At 39.4% G+C, this 17,165-nt stretch overlaps 1 protein-coding gene across 3 annotated transcripts in view; it reads right to left on the bottom strand.

The window, feature by feature from the left end:
• The window catches only part of M1AP (meiosis 1 associated protein), a 95,802-nt gene that overhangs the window by 54,167 nt on the left and 24,470 nt on the right, over positions 1-17,165 (bottom strand). For 2 of the 3 annotated variants that reach the window (XM_061431835.1, XM_061431833.1), the window contains exons 3-4: positions 11,695-11,880; positions 10,640-10,808 (exon numbers count right to left, since the gene is read on the bottom strand). In XM_061431835.1, coding sequence (XP_061287819.1) covers positions 10,640-10,808; positions 11,695-11,880 — 355 coding nt within the window. The remainder of the gene's footprint in view (positions 1-10,639; positions 10,809-11,694; positions 11,881-17,165) is intronic. The other variant, XM_061431834.1, reaches the window with a different exon arrangement.

The raw sequence follows: 17,165 nt of genomic DNA, 5'->3' as shown, positions 1-17,165 counted from the left end.
TTAGTTACAGACATGCAGAATTAGGAGCAGGAGAAGGCAATGGCACCCCACTCCAGTACTCTTGCCTGGAAAATCCCATGGATGGAGGAGCCTGGTAGGCTGCAGTCCATGGGGTCGCTGAGGGTCGGACACGACTGAGCGACTTCACTTTCACTTTTCACTTCCATGCATGGGAGAAGGAAATGGCAACCCTCTCCAGTGTTCTTGTCTGGAGAATCCCAGGGATGGGGGAGCCTGGTTGAGCTGCTGTCTGTGGGGTCGCACAGAGTCGGACACGACTGAAGTGACTTAGCAGTAGCAGCAAAGTAAAATAAACTAGGAATGTTCAGGCCTGCTCACTGTTCTCTTTATCTTCTTTACTCTCAGAGAAGTGAAAAAGAAAAACTCATTCCTCATTTTTCCTTTTCACTGCAACAAATTCCCCCATCAGTTTATTCCCTCCATATGAAGGGAGGAAGGGAAACACGTGTCATTCTTGTCTGGCTGAAGATAAACTTCAATTTTGCTCCATTTGAAAATCACCAGCTGTTCAGCCCAGGGACCCATCTATCTCCTACTTCAAATTTTCCTTGAGATGTGAACCCCAAGAAATCTTCATTGGGGTAATGAGGGACAGATGGTTAGTCTTCTGTAACTTCTTTAATGCTGACACAGGACTCTTAGACCCTACCTAGTTGGGGTCATGGAGCTCTCGCCCTGTTCTATTAAGGGGCCCCAGGGTGACTTTTGTGGTTATTCCCACTGAATCTGTTTGGAGGAATGGCTGTAATCTCTTTGGGGGCATGGGTTTTCTCTGCATATCATCTTTATTGTGATGTAAATCTGCGTCATCTGAGAAGGGTCTTTCTGTCCAGGTTGGAGACAGTCCTTTGAATTGTCTTTTTCAGAATGTATAATCCTCTGGTTGCAGGTCACAGGGCATCTTAGCTAACTGGGACCTGTAATCCTGCATTCTCAGAGTTTCCTCTAGGTTCACCATAGGGAGTGGTTGGAGTGGCTGCAGTTGAATGAAGGCCAGTTGGCAGGCATTCCCCTTTCTCAGGGCCTGCTAACTCACACTGAAGGGTTGCAATTGCTGATTCCACGTCTCAGGCCTTTCCCTTTTTGTCATGAATGACCATTATCCTCCTGGAATTTACGCTCCAGGTCCTGCTTTGGAGTCATTTATAAGTGATTCACCACTGCCTCTTCCTTCTTCCACCACCCCTCACTACCATCCCCTACTCTCTACCCCATCCAGCTTTGTGTCAGACGCACTGTCAGGCACCGGCAACTCTACATCCTCTTGTGTTAGTTTTATTTGTACTTTTTTTGAGGACCTTCCATACTGTTTTCCATAGTGAAGTGAAGTGAAGTCGCTCAGTCATGTCCAACTCTTTGTGACCCCATGGACAGTAGCCTACCAGGCTCCACCGTCCCTGGGATTTTCCAGGCTGGAGTGGGCTGCCATTTCCTTCTCCAGGGGATCTTCCCAACCCAGGGATTGAATCCGGGTCTCCTGCATTGCAGACAGACACTTTACCGTCCGAGCCACCAGGGAAGCCCATAGTAGCTACATCAATTTACATTCCCACCAACAGTGTACTAGAGTTCCCTTTCTCCATATCCTTGTGAGCATTTATTATTTGCTATCTTTTGATGATAGCTATTCTGATAGGTGTGAGGTGATAGCTCATTGTGGTTTTGATTTGCATTTCCTGATAATTAGTGATGCTGAGCATCCTTTTATGTGCCTGTTGACCATCTATATGTCTTCTTTGGAAAAAATGTCTATTCAGGTCTTCCACCCATTTTTAATTTTTTTTTTTTTATATTCAGTTGTATGAGCTCTTTATATATTTTGGATATTAACCACTTATCAAATGACTTTATAAATATCTCCTCCCATTTAGTAGGTTGTCTTTTCATCTTATTGATGGTTTCTTTCACTGTGCAAAAGCTCTTAAGTTTAAGTAGATCCCATTTATTTATTTTTGCTTTTGTTTCCATTGCTTTAAGAGATAGATGTAAAAAAATATTGCTATGATTTATGTCAAATTGTTTTACCTATATTTTCTTCTAGGATTTTTATGGCTTCCAGTTTTACATTTAGGTTTTTAATTCATTTTGAGTTTATTTTTGTATATCATGTGAGAAGATGTTCTAATTTAATTCTTTTATGCATAGCTGTGCTGTTTTTCCAATACCAGTTATTGAAGGTACTGTCTTTTCTCCAACATGTATTTTTCCTTCTTTGTTGTAGATTAATTGACCATAAGTATGTGGGTTTATTTCTGGGCTCTTTATTCTGTTCCATTGATCTATGTGTCTGTTTTTGTGCCAGAACCATACTTTTTTGATTACTGTAGCTTTGTAGTATAGTCTGATGTAAGGCAGTGTGATGCCTCTAGTTTTTTTCTTTTTTCTCAAGATTGCTTTGGCTATTTGGTGTCTTTTGTGGTTCCATACAAGTTTTAAGATTATTTTTTCTAGTTCTGTGAAAAATGTCATGAGTATTTTGATACTGATTGCATTAAATGTATAGATTGCTTTGGGCAGTATGGACAGAGAAGGCAATGGCACCCCACTCCAGTACTTTTGCCTGGAAAATCCCATGGATGGAGAAGTCTGGAGGATTGCAGTCCATGGGGTTGCTAAGAGTCGGACACGACTGAGTGACTTCCCTTTCACTTTTCACTTTCATGCACTGGAGAAGGAAATGGCAACCCACTCCAGTGTTCTTGCCTGGAGAATCCCAGGGACGGCAGAGCCTGGTGGGCTGCCGTCTCTGGGTTCGAACAGAGTCAGACACGACTGAAGCGACTTCACAGGGCGGTATGGATAGTTTAACAACATTAATTCTAATCCATGAACATAGGATATCTTTCCATTTATTTGTATCATCTTTTTTTTTTTTTCAGTTAAATGAATACATTTATTAAGGAAAGAAAATTTAAAGTAACAAGACAAATGCTAAGTAAAAATACAAAAGTTAAGTTGAGTAAAGCACATTGCTTTAAATATGTGTGTGTGTGTGTGTGTGTGTGTGTGTGTGTGTGTATTTTTGGACACAACATACCTGTATGCTAGAATTTTTTTTTTTTTTCATTGATTGATTTGTGGATATTGAAGAATCCTTGCATCCCTGGGATAAAGCCCACTTGGTCATGGTGTATGATCTTTAATGTGTTGTTGGATTCTGATTGCTAGAATTTTGTTTAGGATTTTTGCATCTATGTTCATCAGTGATATTGGCCTGTAGTTTTCTTTTTTTGTGGGATCTTTGTCAGGTTTTGGTATTAGGGTGATGGTGGCCTCATAGAATGAGTTTGGAAGTTTACCTTCCTCTGCAATTTTCTGGAAGAGTTTGAGCAGGATAGGTGTTAGCTCTTCTCTAAATTTTTGGTAGAATTCAGCTGTGAAGCCGTCTGGACCTGGGCTTTTGTTTGCTGGAAGATTTTTGATTACAGTTTCAATTTCCGTGCTTGTGATGGGTCTGTTAAGGTTTTCTATTTCTTCCTGGTTGAGTTTTGGAAAGTTGTACTTTTCTAAGAATTTGTCCATTTCTTCCTCGTTGTCCATTTTATTGGCATATAATTGTTGATAATAGTCTCTTATAATCCTTTGTATTTCTGTGTTGTCTGTTGTGATCTCTCCATTTTCGTTTCTAATTTTATTGATTTGATTTTTCTCCCTTTGTTTCTTGATGAATCTGGCTAATGGTTTATCAATTTTATTTATCCTTTCAAAGAACCAGCTTTTGGTTTTGTTGATTTTTGCTATGGTCTCTTTTGTTTCTTTTGCATTTATTTCTGCTCTAATTTTTAAGATTTCTTTTCTTCTACTAACCCTGGGGTTCTTCATTTCTTCCTTTTCTAGTTGCTTTAGGTGTAGAGTTAGGTTATTTATTTGACTTTTTTCTTGTTTCTTGAGGTGTGCCTGTATTGCTATGAACTTTCCCCTTAGGACTACTTTTACTGTGTCCCACAGGTTTTGGGTTGTTGTGTTTTCATTTTCATTCGTTTCTATGCAAATTTTGATTTCTTTTTTGATTTCTTCTGTGATTTGTTGGTTATTCAGCAGGGTGTTGTTCATCCTCCATATGTTGGAATTTTTAATAGTTTTTCTCCTGTAATTGAGATCTAATCTTACTGCATTGTGGTCAGAAAAGATGCTTGGAATGATTTCTATTTTTTTGAATTTACCAAGGCTAGCTTTATGGCCCAGGATGTGATCTATCCTGGAGAAGGTTCCATGTGCGCTTGAGAAAAAGGTGAAAGTCATTGTTTTGGGATGAAATGTCCTATAGATATCAATTAGGTCTAACTGGTCTATTGTATCGTTTAAAGTTTGTGTTTCCTTGTTAATTTTCTGTTTAGTTGATCTATCCATAGGTGTGAGTGGGGTATTAAAGTCTCCCACTATTATTGTGTTATTGTTAATTTCTCCTTTCATACTTGTTAGCATTTGTCTTACATACTGCGGTGCTCCCGTGTTGGGTGCATATATATTTATAATTGTTATATCTTCTTCTTGGATTGATCCTTTGATCATTATGTAGTGACCTTCTTTGTCTCTTTTCACAGCCTTTGTTTTAAAGTCTATTTTATCTGATATGAGTATTGCTACTCCTGCTTTCTTTTGGTCCCTATTTGCATGGAAAATCTTTTTCCAGCCCTTCACTTTCAGTCTGTATGTGTCCCCTGTTTTGAGGTGGGTCTCCTGTAGACAACATATGTAGGGGTCTTGTTTTTGTATCCATTCAGCCAGTCTTTGTCTTTTGGTTGGGGCATTCAACCCATTTACGTTTAAGGTAATTACTGATAAGTATGATCCCGTTGCCATTTACTTTACTGTTTGGGGTTCGAATTTATACACCATTTTTGTGTTTCCTGTCTAGAGAATATCCTTTAGTATTTGTTGGAGAGCTGGTTTGGTGGTGCAGAATTCTCTCAGCTTTTGCTTGTCTGAGAAGCTTTTGATTTCTCCTTCATACTTGAATGAAATCCTTGCTGGGTACAATAATCTGGGCTGTAGGTTATTTTCTTTCATCATTTAAAGTATGTCTTGCCATTCCCTCCTGGCTTGAAGAGTTTCTATTGAAAGATCAGCTGTTATCCTTATGGGAATTCCCTTGTGTGTTATTTGTTGTTTTTCCCTTGCTGCTTTTAATATTTGTTCTTTGTGTTTGATCTTTGTTAATTTGATTAATATGTGTCTTGGGGTGTTTCACCTTGGGTTTATCCTGTTTGGGATTCTCTGGGTTTCTTGGACTTGGGTGATTATTTCCTTCCCCAGTTTAGGGAAGTTTTCAACTATTATCTCCTCAAGTATTTTCTCATGGTCTTTCTTTTTGTCTTCTTCTTCTGGAACCCCTATGATTCGAATGTTGTAGCGTTTAATATTGTCCTGGAGGTCTCTGAGATTGTCCTCATTTCTTTTAATTTGTTTTTCTTTTATTCTCTCTGATTCATTTATTTCTACCATTCTGTCTTCTAATTCACTAATCCTATCTTCTGCCTCTGTTATTCTACTATTTGTTGCCTCCAGGGTGTTTTTAATTTCATTTATTGCATTATTCATTATATATTGACTCTTTTTTATTTCTTCTAGGTCCTTGTTAAACCTTTCTTGCATCTTCTCAATCCTTGTCTCCAAGCTATTTATCTGTGATTCCATTTTAATTTCAAGATTTTGGATCAATTTCACTATCATTATTCGGAATTCTTTATCAGGTAGATTCCCTATCTCTTCCTCTTTTGTTTGGTTTGGTGGGCGTTTATCCTGTTCCTTTATCTGCTGACTATTCCTCTGTTTCTTCATCTTGTTTAAATTGCTGAGTTTGGGGTGTCCTTTCTGTATTCTGGCAGTTTGTGGAGTTCTATTTATTGTGGCTTTTCCTCGCTGTGTGTGGGTTTGTACAGGTGGCTTGTCAAGGTTTCCTGGTTAGGGAAGCTTGTGTCGGTGTTCTGATGGGTGGAGCTGTATTTCTTCTCTTTGTTCAGTCGCGCTGTGGGGAGGGAGGGAGGGATGCTGCAAACAAATAACACTGGCGTGCGCTCGCAGTGCCTCAGCCACACTGGGTCTGCCCCCGCTCACGGCGCGTGTAGCCTCCCTGCCCACACTGCTGGGGCTCTAGGTTGTTCCGCCGGGAACAATCCGAGGCTGGCCCTGGGTTGCATGTACCTCCCAGGTCCAAGCCGCTCAGGTTCAGGCACTCGGGTAGTCCTCAGAGGCACAGACTCAGTTGGGCCTGAGTTTTGTGCTCTTCCCAGGTCTGAGCAGCTCAAGTGATGAGGTGTTTGGCGAGCGCCAATGCTGCGACTTATCGCCTCCCCGCCACTCGGTTATCTGGGTGTAAAACCGGCGCACCTTCTCAGGCAGATGTTAACTGTCCAGACCCCCAAAAAGTTTTAGTTAGCAAAGAAGCCTGCTTACAGTTTTATAGATAATGTCTCTCTGGGGCTGCGATTGCCCCCTTCCGGCTCTGGCTGCCTGTCACCGGAGGGGGAAGGTCTGCAGCCGGCTATCTCTGTTCAATTCTTTGTTCCGTGCGCGGGCCTGGCGGTGTCTTAGGTTGGGGCTGACATTTCGCGTGGTAGATATCCCACAGTCTGGTTTGCTAGCCCAAATTATTTCACTCAGATAGTGCTCAGGGTATTCAGGCCAGAATCTTACTCTAAGCGATGCAGCTGCGCCTCCCTGCCCAGCCCCCACTTGCTAATGGCGCGTGCAGGCGTCTGCGCTGCTTCTCCGCTGGGGGAGTTACCGTAGGACTCGCAATCTTCGAGTTTTAATTGTTTATTTATTTTTTCTTCCTGTTATGTTGCCCTCTGTGCTTCCAAAGCTCGGCACAGATTCGGCAGTGAGAAGGTTTCCTGGTGTTTGGAAACTTCTCTTTTTTTAAGACTCCCTTCCCGGGACGGAACTCCGTCCCTCCCTCTTTGTCTCTTTTTTTGTCTTTTATATTTTTTCCTACCTCCTTTCGAAGAGTTGGATTGCTTTTCTGGGTGCCTGATGTCCTCTGCCGGCATTCAGAAGTTGTTTTGTGGAATTTACTCGACGTTTAAATGCTCTTTTGATGAATTTGTGGGGGAGAAAGTGTTCTCCACGTCCTACTCCTCCGCCATCTTGGCTCCTCCTCCTATTTGTATCATCTTTAATCTCCTTCATGAATGTCTTATAGTTTTCAGAGTATAAATTTTTTCCTCCTTGGTTAAATTTATATTTATGTATTTCTAATGCAAAATCACTTTACATTACAGGGATAAACTCAACTTGATCAGCTCTGTATTCTCTTTTTAGGTATGATTAGATTATTTAAGATGGTTTTACCTATTTTCATGAGTGGATTGGCTTGAAATTTTCTTTTTTTTTTAACTTTTTGTTTTGTATTTGGGTACAGTCAATCAACAATGTTGTGAGTTTCAGGTGAACAGCTAAGGAACTCAGCCATACAGAAACATGTATCCATTCTCCCCCAAACTCCCCTCCCATCCAGCTGCCATTGTTCTTGTTTGGCTTTATATCATGACTAGGGGGAGGGCATTTTTCTTTCTTTCTTTCTTTTTTAATTTCTAAAAGAGTTTGTATAAGATTGGAGAGATCTGTATCCCCTTTCTCTAGTCACTGAAGGGAGAAAAGGACATAGTCCGTACCTGATCTGTTCATGGCCAAAGAGAAATAAAAGGAGCTTCTCTCTCACAGATTCAGTCTGAGAACCCACTGGGAGGGACTCTTAGATTATTGGCCTGGAGAACTATGATTGCCTTACCTGGGTTATGGCCCACTCTGTGACTAGGAAAGTAGAGGCGTTACTAAAGAAAGGGGATGCAGGGGACACTGGGCAGAGCAAGAACAGACTCCACAGGTATCACAGTCATCATTTAACAAATATTTACTGCTAATTTAGGAGATACTTACAGAGTGGGGCACATAAATAAATAAGATAAATTTGTAATGCCAAGGCTTAAAACTTAAGATTTAATGCAGATAAAAAAATCAACTAGTTTACAGTTTAGGTGAGAAGACAAAATTATCACACAATAGAAAGAAAGAAAGCGAAAGTTGCTCAGTCGTGTTTGACTCTTTGTGACCCCATGGACTATACAGTCCATGGGATTCTCCAGGCCAGAATACTGGAGTGGATAGCCTTTCCCTTCTCCAGGGGATCTTCCCAACACAGGGATTGAACCCAGGTCTCCCGCATTGCAGGTTCATTCTTTACCAGCTGAGCCACTAGGAAGACCAAGAATACTGGAGTGGATAACCTATCCCTTCTCCAGATGGTCTCCCTGATCTAGGAATCAAACTGGGGTCTCCTGCATTGCAGGCATAATCTTTATCATTTGAGTTACTAGGGAAGCACAATAAAGCAATGGTAAATAATTCTATATGGTATATAATTAAGCGCTAACTTGTATTGTGCAGACCACAAGCTATGAGGTTGTTTTTAAGAAGAGGAAAATCAATACAGTAGTCATGAACCTCAATTAGGCCTTAAAGGATGAAGACGATTTGGTTGGAAGAGGATAGGGGGAGGAATTCAGAGGAAATAAGAGGAAATTCAGAGGAAAAGATTACTACAAGTGGAGGGATGTAAATAGGATAGTCAGTGGGGACATTGGCTTGAGAAAAGCAGAGTGTTAATAGTTATGACCAACCTAGATAGCATATTAAAAAGCAGAGACATTACTTTGCCAACAAAGGTCCGTCTAGTCAAGGCTATGGTTTTTCCTGTGGTCATGTTTGGATGTGAGAGTTGGACTGTGAAGAAGGCTGAGCGCCAAAGAATTGATGCTTTTGAACTGTGGTGTTGGAGAAGACTCTTGAGAGTCCCTTGGACTGCAAGGAGATCCAACAAGTCCATTCTGAAGGAGGTCAGCCCTGGGATTTCTTTGGAAGGAATGATGCTAGAGCTGAAACTCCAGTACTTTGGCCACCTCATTCGAAGAGTTGACTCACTGGAAAAGACTCTGATGCTGGGAGGGATTGGGTGCAGGAGGAGAAGGGGATGACAGAGGATGAGATGGCTGGATGGCATCACTGACTTGATGGATGTGAGTCTGAGTGAACTCTGGGAGTTGGTGATGGACAGGGAGGCCTGGTGTGCTGCGATTCATGGGGTCGCAAAGAATTGGACACGACTGAGCGACTGAACTGAACTGAATAGTAGGTAAGATATCATATACCACACAGCAAGGCTGGTTACCCTTCTTCCCCAACTGGCACAATGTCAGAGGTCCATGATGCTGGAAGGATACACATGAGTCAGAATTCGATGGGAAACACACCCTTAGCTACCAAGTCCGTGACCCAATTAGGGTGTGAAGTGAAGAGTGAGGTTATTTTTGTGGTACCAGGAAGAGATCAATGGTATCAGAACAGTGAGCACCTCCAGGTGTGTATAACCTTGGAGAAAGCCAATATAACTGCTGGAGGGTGAATTTAACTTGAGTTTTGGATAAGTTAAAGTCAGTTAAAAATCTTAAATTCCATAACTTGAGAATCTCTATTTGACTTTCTGACCAAAATCTTTTCATAAATTTCCAATGCTTCAGCATTAAATCCAAATGTCTCAGAACGGGCACATGGCATATATGGCCTTTCTTCATCTAACCTTTGTCTACCTCTAAAGCCTTACTCCTGCCTCTGCCTGATAGGCTCCTGACATGGAACCATGCGTTTATCTCTGAAAAATGATTTATCTTGCTTTCTCATGCCCCTGGTCTCCTTTTTGAGTCTCCCTTTCCTCTCCCTCTGCTTGGTTAATTCCTACTTGTATTTTAAAACTCAGTTTAAATATTTTCTCTTCAGAGAAGTGTAGGATCTGGTGCCAGTAGTGACTGGTAGGGGTAGGCAGTCTAGGACCATCAGGACTGGAAAGTTAGTGACTGAGAACCCATTCTGGGGAGGTAGAAGGTAGGCAGGACACATATGAACTGAGAATATAACCCCCTGGCACATGTTCCATTGTTCCATCAAACTTCACTTACAAAGCACAAATTCAAAAATAAAATTATCAAGAATTTTAAGATGGTTACCCAAAAGCATTAAATTCTAAGCATGGGATCTTTTTAAATGCAGGGCCTTGTATGACTGTACTGGTCATAGGCCCAATGAAGCCAGCCCTGCATGTAAGTCTCTTCATACAGCAAAATGTAATAAACCAAGTTATTCACTAATGAGCAATTAAACAAACAAACTATGGTCCAACCAGAAAGTAAAAAACATCATGTATCCAGTAAAAAATGAAGCATGTCTACAGATACTAACATAGACAGCTGTACAACACACAAAGAGGGTTACAGATTATTATGTATGTGATGATCCCATTAAAATATAAAGTATTTCTATATATCTATTTGTTAGAACATTACAAAGGATACCCCAATCTCTTGAGGAGGAAGGAATTTTTAACTTTCTTTACCTATAATGTTTCAGATTTTACACTAATATATATATATAGCTTCTAAAATTAAAAATAAGATTAAAAACTAAACTCTATCACCTAGAAACACTTTTCTGGACCACAGTGAAATCTGTTGGATTTATTTCATTTAAGAATATAAAAAGACCATGGAAAATAATCTTCCTCAGCTGTAAAAGACTACTCATTAAAATTCTACCCATTCTTTTAACCTTTTCATTTAATCCTTACCCTCATTGCTGGGCTCTTCAACAGGGGATGCTGAGTTCATACATTCTAGGACTCCCTTTGTGATCTCAACCACCTGAAGCTTCCTGATCCTGACTAGGTCTGTATCTTTCAATCCTTCCTCCAACTGTTTGACCACCTCTTTTCCAGGCTGTGAAGTCAGAACGGTAATCTGGAAATAAAACAAAGAATCATTGTGCCCTCTTTCGCTGATGTACAGAGTGAAGAATGTTAAGAGGTTAGATCTAGAGGATAAACATCGAAGAAATTGGTAGTAGTGTCTTAGAGCACAGAAGAGGATTTAATTGTAACTTGCAAATCAAGTTTTATTTGACAGATTCTGGTGGGAGAGGTCTGGTGCGATAGATCATCACAGTACCCTTCCAAACACACTGAATCTATCCCAGAAAGTGACTAGTGAGAAGCCATCCTTGTTTCAGTGTTTTTTTGGCCATGCCACAGCATGTAGGATGTTAATTCCCCAGCTGGAGACTAAATCCACACCACCTGCATTGGGAGCACGGAGTCTCAACAACTGGACTGCCAGGGAAGTCCCCCACTGCGTTTCAGCTTTTAAGATTGCTTGAATCACAGGCAGTATCCCTCTTGCTCAAAGTGCTTTGATTTCATGAAGAAACAAAGGAAACAGAATCCTTAAATTCCACTTGTTAGATGTGTACTAAGTATCAGAGAGCTTATATGCTCTTTTCTCAGTGGTACTTCCATTGAATGTCTCTCCTTGCTCAATCTGAATTCAGGCTGAACATCAAACTCTGGAAGGCAAGTATTAAATATATGCAATTTTCTTTTGTACTTAGACATTTTGATTGGTGAATAAGCATATGGATGAGAGCATAATTATTTTTAAACTCATTTGTTTGATGCCTGATGTTACAGAGACTGAATGTATTTTAACTCACTCACATACCCAATGGAGTGCCTAGTGATGACCTTCAAGTAAATGAAACAGCGAACTATAGAAGGATGGCAAATAATGAAGGATTTCAATGGACTTAAATGGGAAGAAAGCTTAGTGTCCTAAGGCCAGCATCTCTTACCTCCAGGGAACTGTAGGTCAGAGCTGCACCTGTGCTCATGTGTCTGCTGTACTGTTTGAACTGCTGCAGCCCATCTTCTATTGCCAGCTGCAGAGAAGTGCCTTGTGGTCTGAAACAACCTTCTCTTTGCAGCATGCGGAGTTCTGAGATGCAGGCCTGCAGCCTAGCAAAGTTCCCTTTCACTTGCTGCAGAGAAAAATGAATCAAGGGTGCACATCTTTAGTGACTCAGGTTACAGATTAATTGGCAGTCTAATTGATTATCCATTATTACTTGAGTACTTTTCCCTTCCTGAAAATCCATTTATTTGACCAAGATCTATGGAATGCACATTCCATTCTAGGCACTGCACTAAAACCTTCCCTAAATTTCCCTACAATTTGCAGCCAAAAGGCATTAATTATGCGGAGTTACTAGAAACAGAAAATTTGTTTTAACTCATTCACTCTCCCAAAGGAAGGTTCAGTTGTGACTGCTCAGTTTTATTGCGAATTGGAGGCCTAGCAGTGTCACTCTCAATGTGTCACTCTTCATTTCTCAGTCAGTCTAGGAACTGGGAGGCACTCTATTCAAGAGTGATCTTTTACCAGAAATGAGGATTTTGATGTGGTTGATCATTTAAAACTGAGTTCAGTTGCTCATTCGTGTCCGACTCTTTGTGACCTCATAGAGTGCAGCACACCAGGCCTCCTGTTCATCACCAACTCCCGGAGTTTACTCAAACTCATATCCATTGAGTCGGTGATGGCATCCAACCATCTCATCCTCTGTCATCCCCTTGTCCTTCTGCCTTCAATCTTTCCCAGCATCAGGGTCTTTTACAATGAGTCAGCTCTTTGCCTCAGGTGGCCAGAGTATTGGAGTTTCAGCTTCAACATCACTCCTTCTAATGAATATTCAGGACTGATCTCCTTTAGGATGGACTGGTTGGATCTCCTTGCAGTCCAAGGGACTCACAAGAGTCTTCTCCAACACCACAATTCAAAAGCATCAATTCTTCAGCGCTCAGCTTTCTTTATAGTCCAACTCTCACATCCATACATGACTACTGGAAAAACCATAGCCTTAACTAGACGGACCTTTGTTGGTAAAATAATGTCTCTGCTTTTTAATATGCTGTCTAGGTTGGTCCGGAGAAGGCAATGGCAACTCACTCAAGTACTCTTGTCTGGAAAATCACATGGACAGAGGAGCCTGGTAGGCTGCAGTCCATGGGGTCTCGATGAGTTGGACGCGACTGAATGACTTCACTTTCACTTTTCACTTTCATGCATTGGAGAAGGAAGTGAAAACCCACTCCAGTGTTCTTGCCTGGAAATCCCAGGGACAGCGGAGCCTGGTGGGCTACCATCTATGGGGTCGCACAGAGTCGGAAATGACTGAAGCAACTTAGAAGCAGCAGCAGCAGCTAGGTCGGTCATAACTTTTCTTCCAAGGAGTAAGCGTCTTTTAATTTCATGGCTGCAGTCACAATCTGCAGTGATTTTGGAGCCCCTCAAAACAAAGTCTGCCACTGTTTCCACTGTTTCTCCATCTATTTTCCATGAAGTGATGGGACCAGATGCCATGATCTTCGTTTTCTGAATGCTGAGCTGTAAGCCAACTTTTTCACTCTCCTCTTTCACTTTCATCAAGAGGCTCTTTAGTTCCTCTTCACTTTCTGCCATAAGGGTGGTGTCATCTGCATATCTGAGGTTACTGATATTTCTCCTGGCAATCTTGATTCCAGCTTGTGCTTCTTCCAACCCAGCGTTTCTCATGATGTACTCTGCATAGAAGTTAAATAAGCAGGGTGACAATATACAGCCTTTATGTACTCCTTTTCCTATTTGGAACCAGTCTGTTGTTCCGTGTCTGGTTCTAACTGTTGCTTCCTGACCTGCATACAGGTTTCTCAAGAGGCAGGTCAGGTGGTCTGGTACTCCCATCTCTTTCAGAATTTTCCGGAGTTTATTGTGATCCACACAGTCAAAGGCTTTGCCATAGTCAATAAAGCAGAAATAGATGTTTTTCTGGAACTCTCTTGCTTTTTTGATGATCCAGAGGATGCTGGCAATTTGATCTCTGGTTCCTCTGCCTTTTCTAAAACCAGCTTGAATATCTGCAAGTTCACGGTTCATGTATTGTTGAAGCCTGGCTTAGAGAATTTTGAGCATTACTTTACTAGCGTGTGAGATGAGTGCAATTGTGCGGTAGTTTGAGTGTTCTTTGGCATTACCTTTCTTTGGGATTGGAATGAAAACCGACCTTTTCCAATAAGGTCCTACCTAACAGGCCCCTCAGGGTCACTTCAGTAAAGAAAAGATGCTTGTTTGCAATCAGGTCAAGGAGTCAACATGTAAATCTCCTGACTGTCCTCACTCTCCTTCACAAAAACTTGTTCTCAGGAAGTAGTTTAATCTAATATGATTCTAGATCAATGTTACGTCTCCTAAGAATATATACATTTTGAATAAATGTGGCATTAAAATTTGTGACACTATTTGAAGGAATGCCAGGCATCAATAGCAGGTGGGGGTGGGGTGGGGAGAAATTATATTTGGGATGAAGACACTTTCCTGATCAAAGAGCAGAATTGAGCAATATTTGCAAAACACACATAAAATTCATGAGCATGTTACTTTGCTTACTTGCTCCTTTTCATGAATCTCTGGTGAAAATGGAAGAAATAGGATATAATTTTTATACAAAGAGAACTTGTAATCTAGACAGGAAGATAAGAAACCTACTCAAGAAATAAATGAGAACAAATGAGGCCAGTAGCCATTAAGTATTTCTTTTCATGTACTCCCTAAAAGAATATGAAAAATGATATACTCTATTATATATTATGTTGACATCTAGATTTAAAAATTCTAAGTGTAAGTAGTTGTTAAGGATATATAATTTCCAGTATATTTAAATATCAATATTTAAAAATGACACTATAATACAACTCTTGAAAACATAATCTAATTATGTTTATTAATCTAAATATTAATATCATAAGAATTTGATACTTTCATTTTTCAATTTTAAAAGTTTAACAGATGGAAATTAATATTATTCATTTTCTCCTTGAATTCATATTTCCATTTCAATTTCCCCTAGTTTTATCATAATGTAATAGAACTTTCTGGTTGGCAGTCTTTTATTGATTATCTTATCATATTTCTATGCATCAAAAATATGTCATCAGATTTTAAAATTTCCTATGACCATAGGCTCTAAGGAGTTATCTAGATTGAACTATTTTTAAAATTATTGTTCATATAAATTGATCAAAACAACATATATAGTATCAATTTTTTGATAATTATTGGCATTAAGGATAAAATTTAATTAGAAATGTATCTCAATGGTGAGCACATTGGGTTCTTTAATTAGTTAAGGTATGTGTGAATAAATAAATTATTGATTAAATGGCACAACATTAAGTATTAATCCTATTCCTATTTTCTAGGAGGTTTCTAGTGCTGAGAAACCTCATCCTGATAAATACAGATGTCAAACAAACTGTCAAATTCATTCTGAGTTATATGCCAAAAATTACATATGGATATACTAATAAAATTATTTTAATGATCTATTAGCTGCTACTCAATTTAGTCTTCCTTCAATTTTGTTAAAATTGGAGACTACCCGGTTGCAAAAGATTTTTAACCCAATCATTAAGTCATTTTCTTTCTTACACTGATGTCAATATTTTGAATTATTCCTTTGTTTGGTGTCCTTGGAAGTTTTAAAACCACATGGCAATTCATCACAGTAAAATTTATAGTGGGTGAAAGATATGTTCTTTTCACCTCATCCTTTTTATTTTTGGGTTTTCTTTGTGATGTGGAAGACAAGTAATTGTTAAAGGGATGGTAGGAATGAAGAAGGAGCCTGACACCCTCATCATAGGCATAATTATATAAGTTTTAGAAAAGAATACAGTAGAAATGGAAGATCTATAATAATAATTCTTGAAAATTATATATTCCCATGCCCTAGGAACTCTTACAGCCCCAGTTTTATGTGTATCACAGGTGGAAGAGACTTATAGACCATTGATACTTTAGAAACTTAGAAAAAGAGTTGTTGGAAAGGGGGTGAGATTGAGCTTAGAATTTAAAGGATAAGGTTTGTAAAAAGAATACAGTATTTTAGATGTATATGTGTGCGTTTGTTGGGGGGCTGGTAGAGAGGCTGAAAGTTCAATATAAGCATCTATGGAGGTTGAAAGTGAATGTAGTGTGCCAGAGAGAAAGAAGGAATATGCCTGATAAGAGTAGAGGATGCTTGTTGAAGAGTAGTGGACAGTTTATGAATAAAGAAGCACTAGTCTTGGTTCAAGTTTTAGATCCAAATGCAACTTGAGTTCCTAACCTCTCTCTTCTTCTTCTTGACTATGAGTCCTTAAGCTAAAATTTCTTCAACCAGAAAATGAGAAGAATATAAATACTTATCTTAAAGAATACTAAATGACTTAATTCATGGCACACAGTATGTACTCAGTGTTAACTGTTTATTATTTTTTTATCATGATGATCAAACCCTAAAAACACTTAAGACATTGCTAATTAAACAGAAGGGGTTTGTATTGTAATGGGCCTAGTCTACAACTGATAAAAATAAGTGAAGAAAATATACTGTTTATGTAAACGACATAGGTCCATTAACTCATCCACTTAAAAAAAAATTTATTATTATGTGCTTATGATGTGTGTGTGTGCATTCATGCTAAGTCACTTCAGTCGTGTTCGACTCTTTGCGACTTTATGGACTGTAGCCAGCCAGGCTCCTCTATCCATGGGATTCTCCAGGCAAGAACACAGGAGTGGGTTGTCATGCTCTCCTCCGGGGGATCTTCCCAACGTAGGAATTGAACTAGCGTCTTTTATGTCTCCTGCATTGGTAGGTGAGTTCTTTACCACTAGCACCACCTGGGAAGCCCACTTATGATGTACTATGTACCTTAAAAAAAAATAATTCCCACTCACTACTAACTTTACAACAAGTGAGATAAATAGCCTCAGAATACAAATGGATAAGAGCCACACGAGAATGACATTTTTCCAAAGTATACTGACCAGTTATTGTCTGTCTATCTCACTAGAATATAAGCTCAATATAATAATATATTAAAGGAGGAATCTGAGCTCTCTCTTCATTGCCATGTCTGCAGGGCCTAGAACAGTACCTGGAATACAGTTGTATTAAACAAATTATTTTTGAATAAATGGTAAAGGGATGCATATATAAAAAATTTCATGGAGAGGAAAATATAAGTTAAAAATATAGGAATTCCATACTTTGAAACTTTTTGATGTATCTAAAATTACTCAGTAATGAGAAATTTATTGAAAAAATAAACCAGGAAAATAGTAGAAAAAAAAGGATACTATCTTATGGTAGGGAAGGTCTTTGGAAACATGACAAAAAAGGTATGAAAACACAAAGGGAAAAATGAGAAGATCTAACCATATAAAAAATAAATTTTTATGTTA

The sequence above is a fragment of the Bos javanicus genome, chromosome 11 (assembly GCF_032452875.1).
Source record: "Bos javanicus breed banteng chromosome 11, ARS-OSU_banteng_1.0, whole genome shotgun sequence".
In the NCBI taxonomy this organism is placed as follows: domain Eukaryota; kingdom Metazoa; phylum Chordata; class Mammalia; order Artiodactyla; family Bovidae; genus Bos; species Bos javanicus.
The sequence above is the reverse complement of the archived record's forward strand: the minus strand, read 5'-3'. Positions and strand labels throughout refer to the sequence as shown.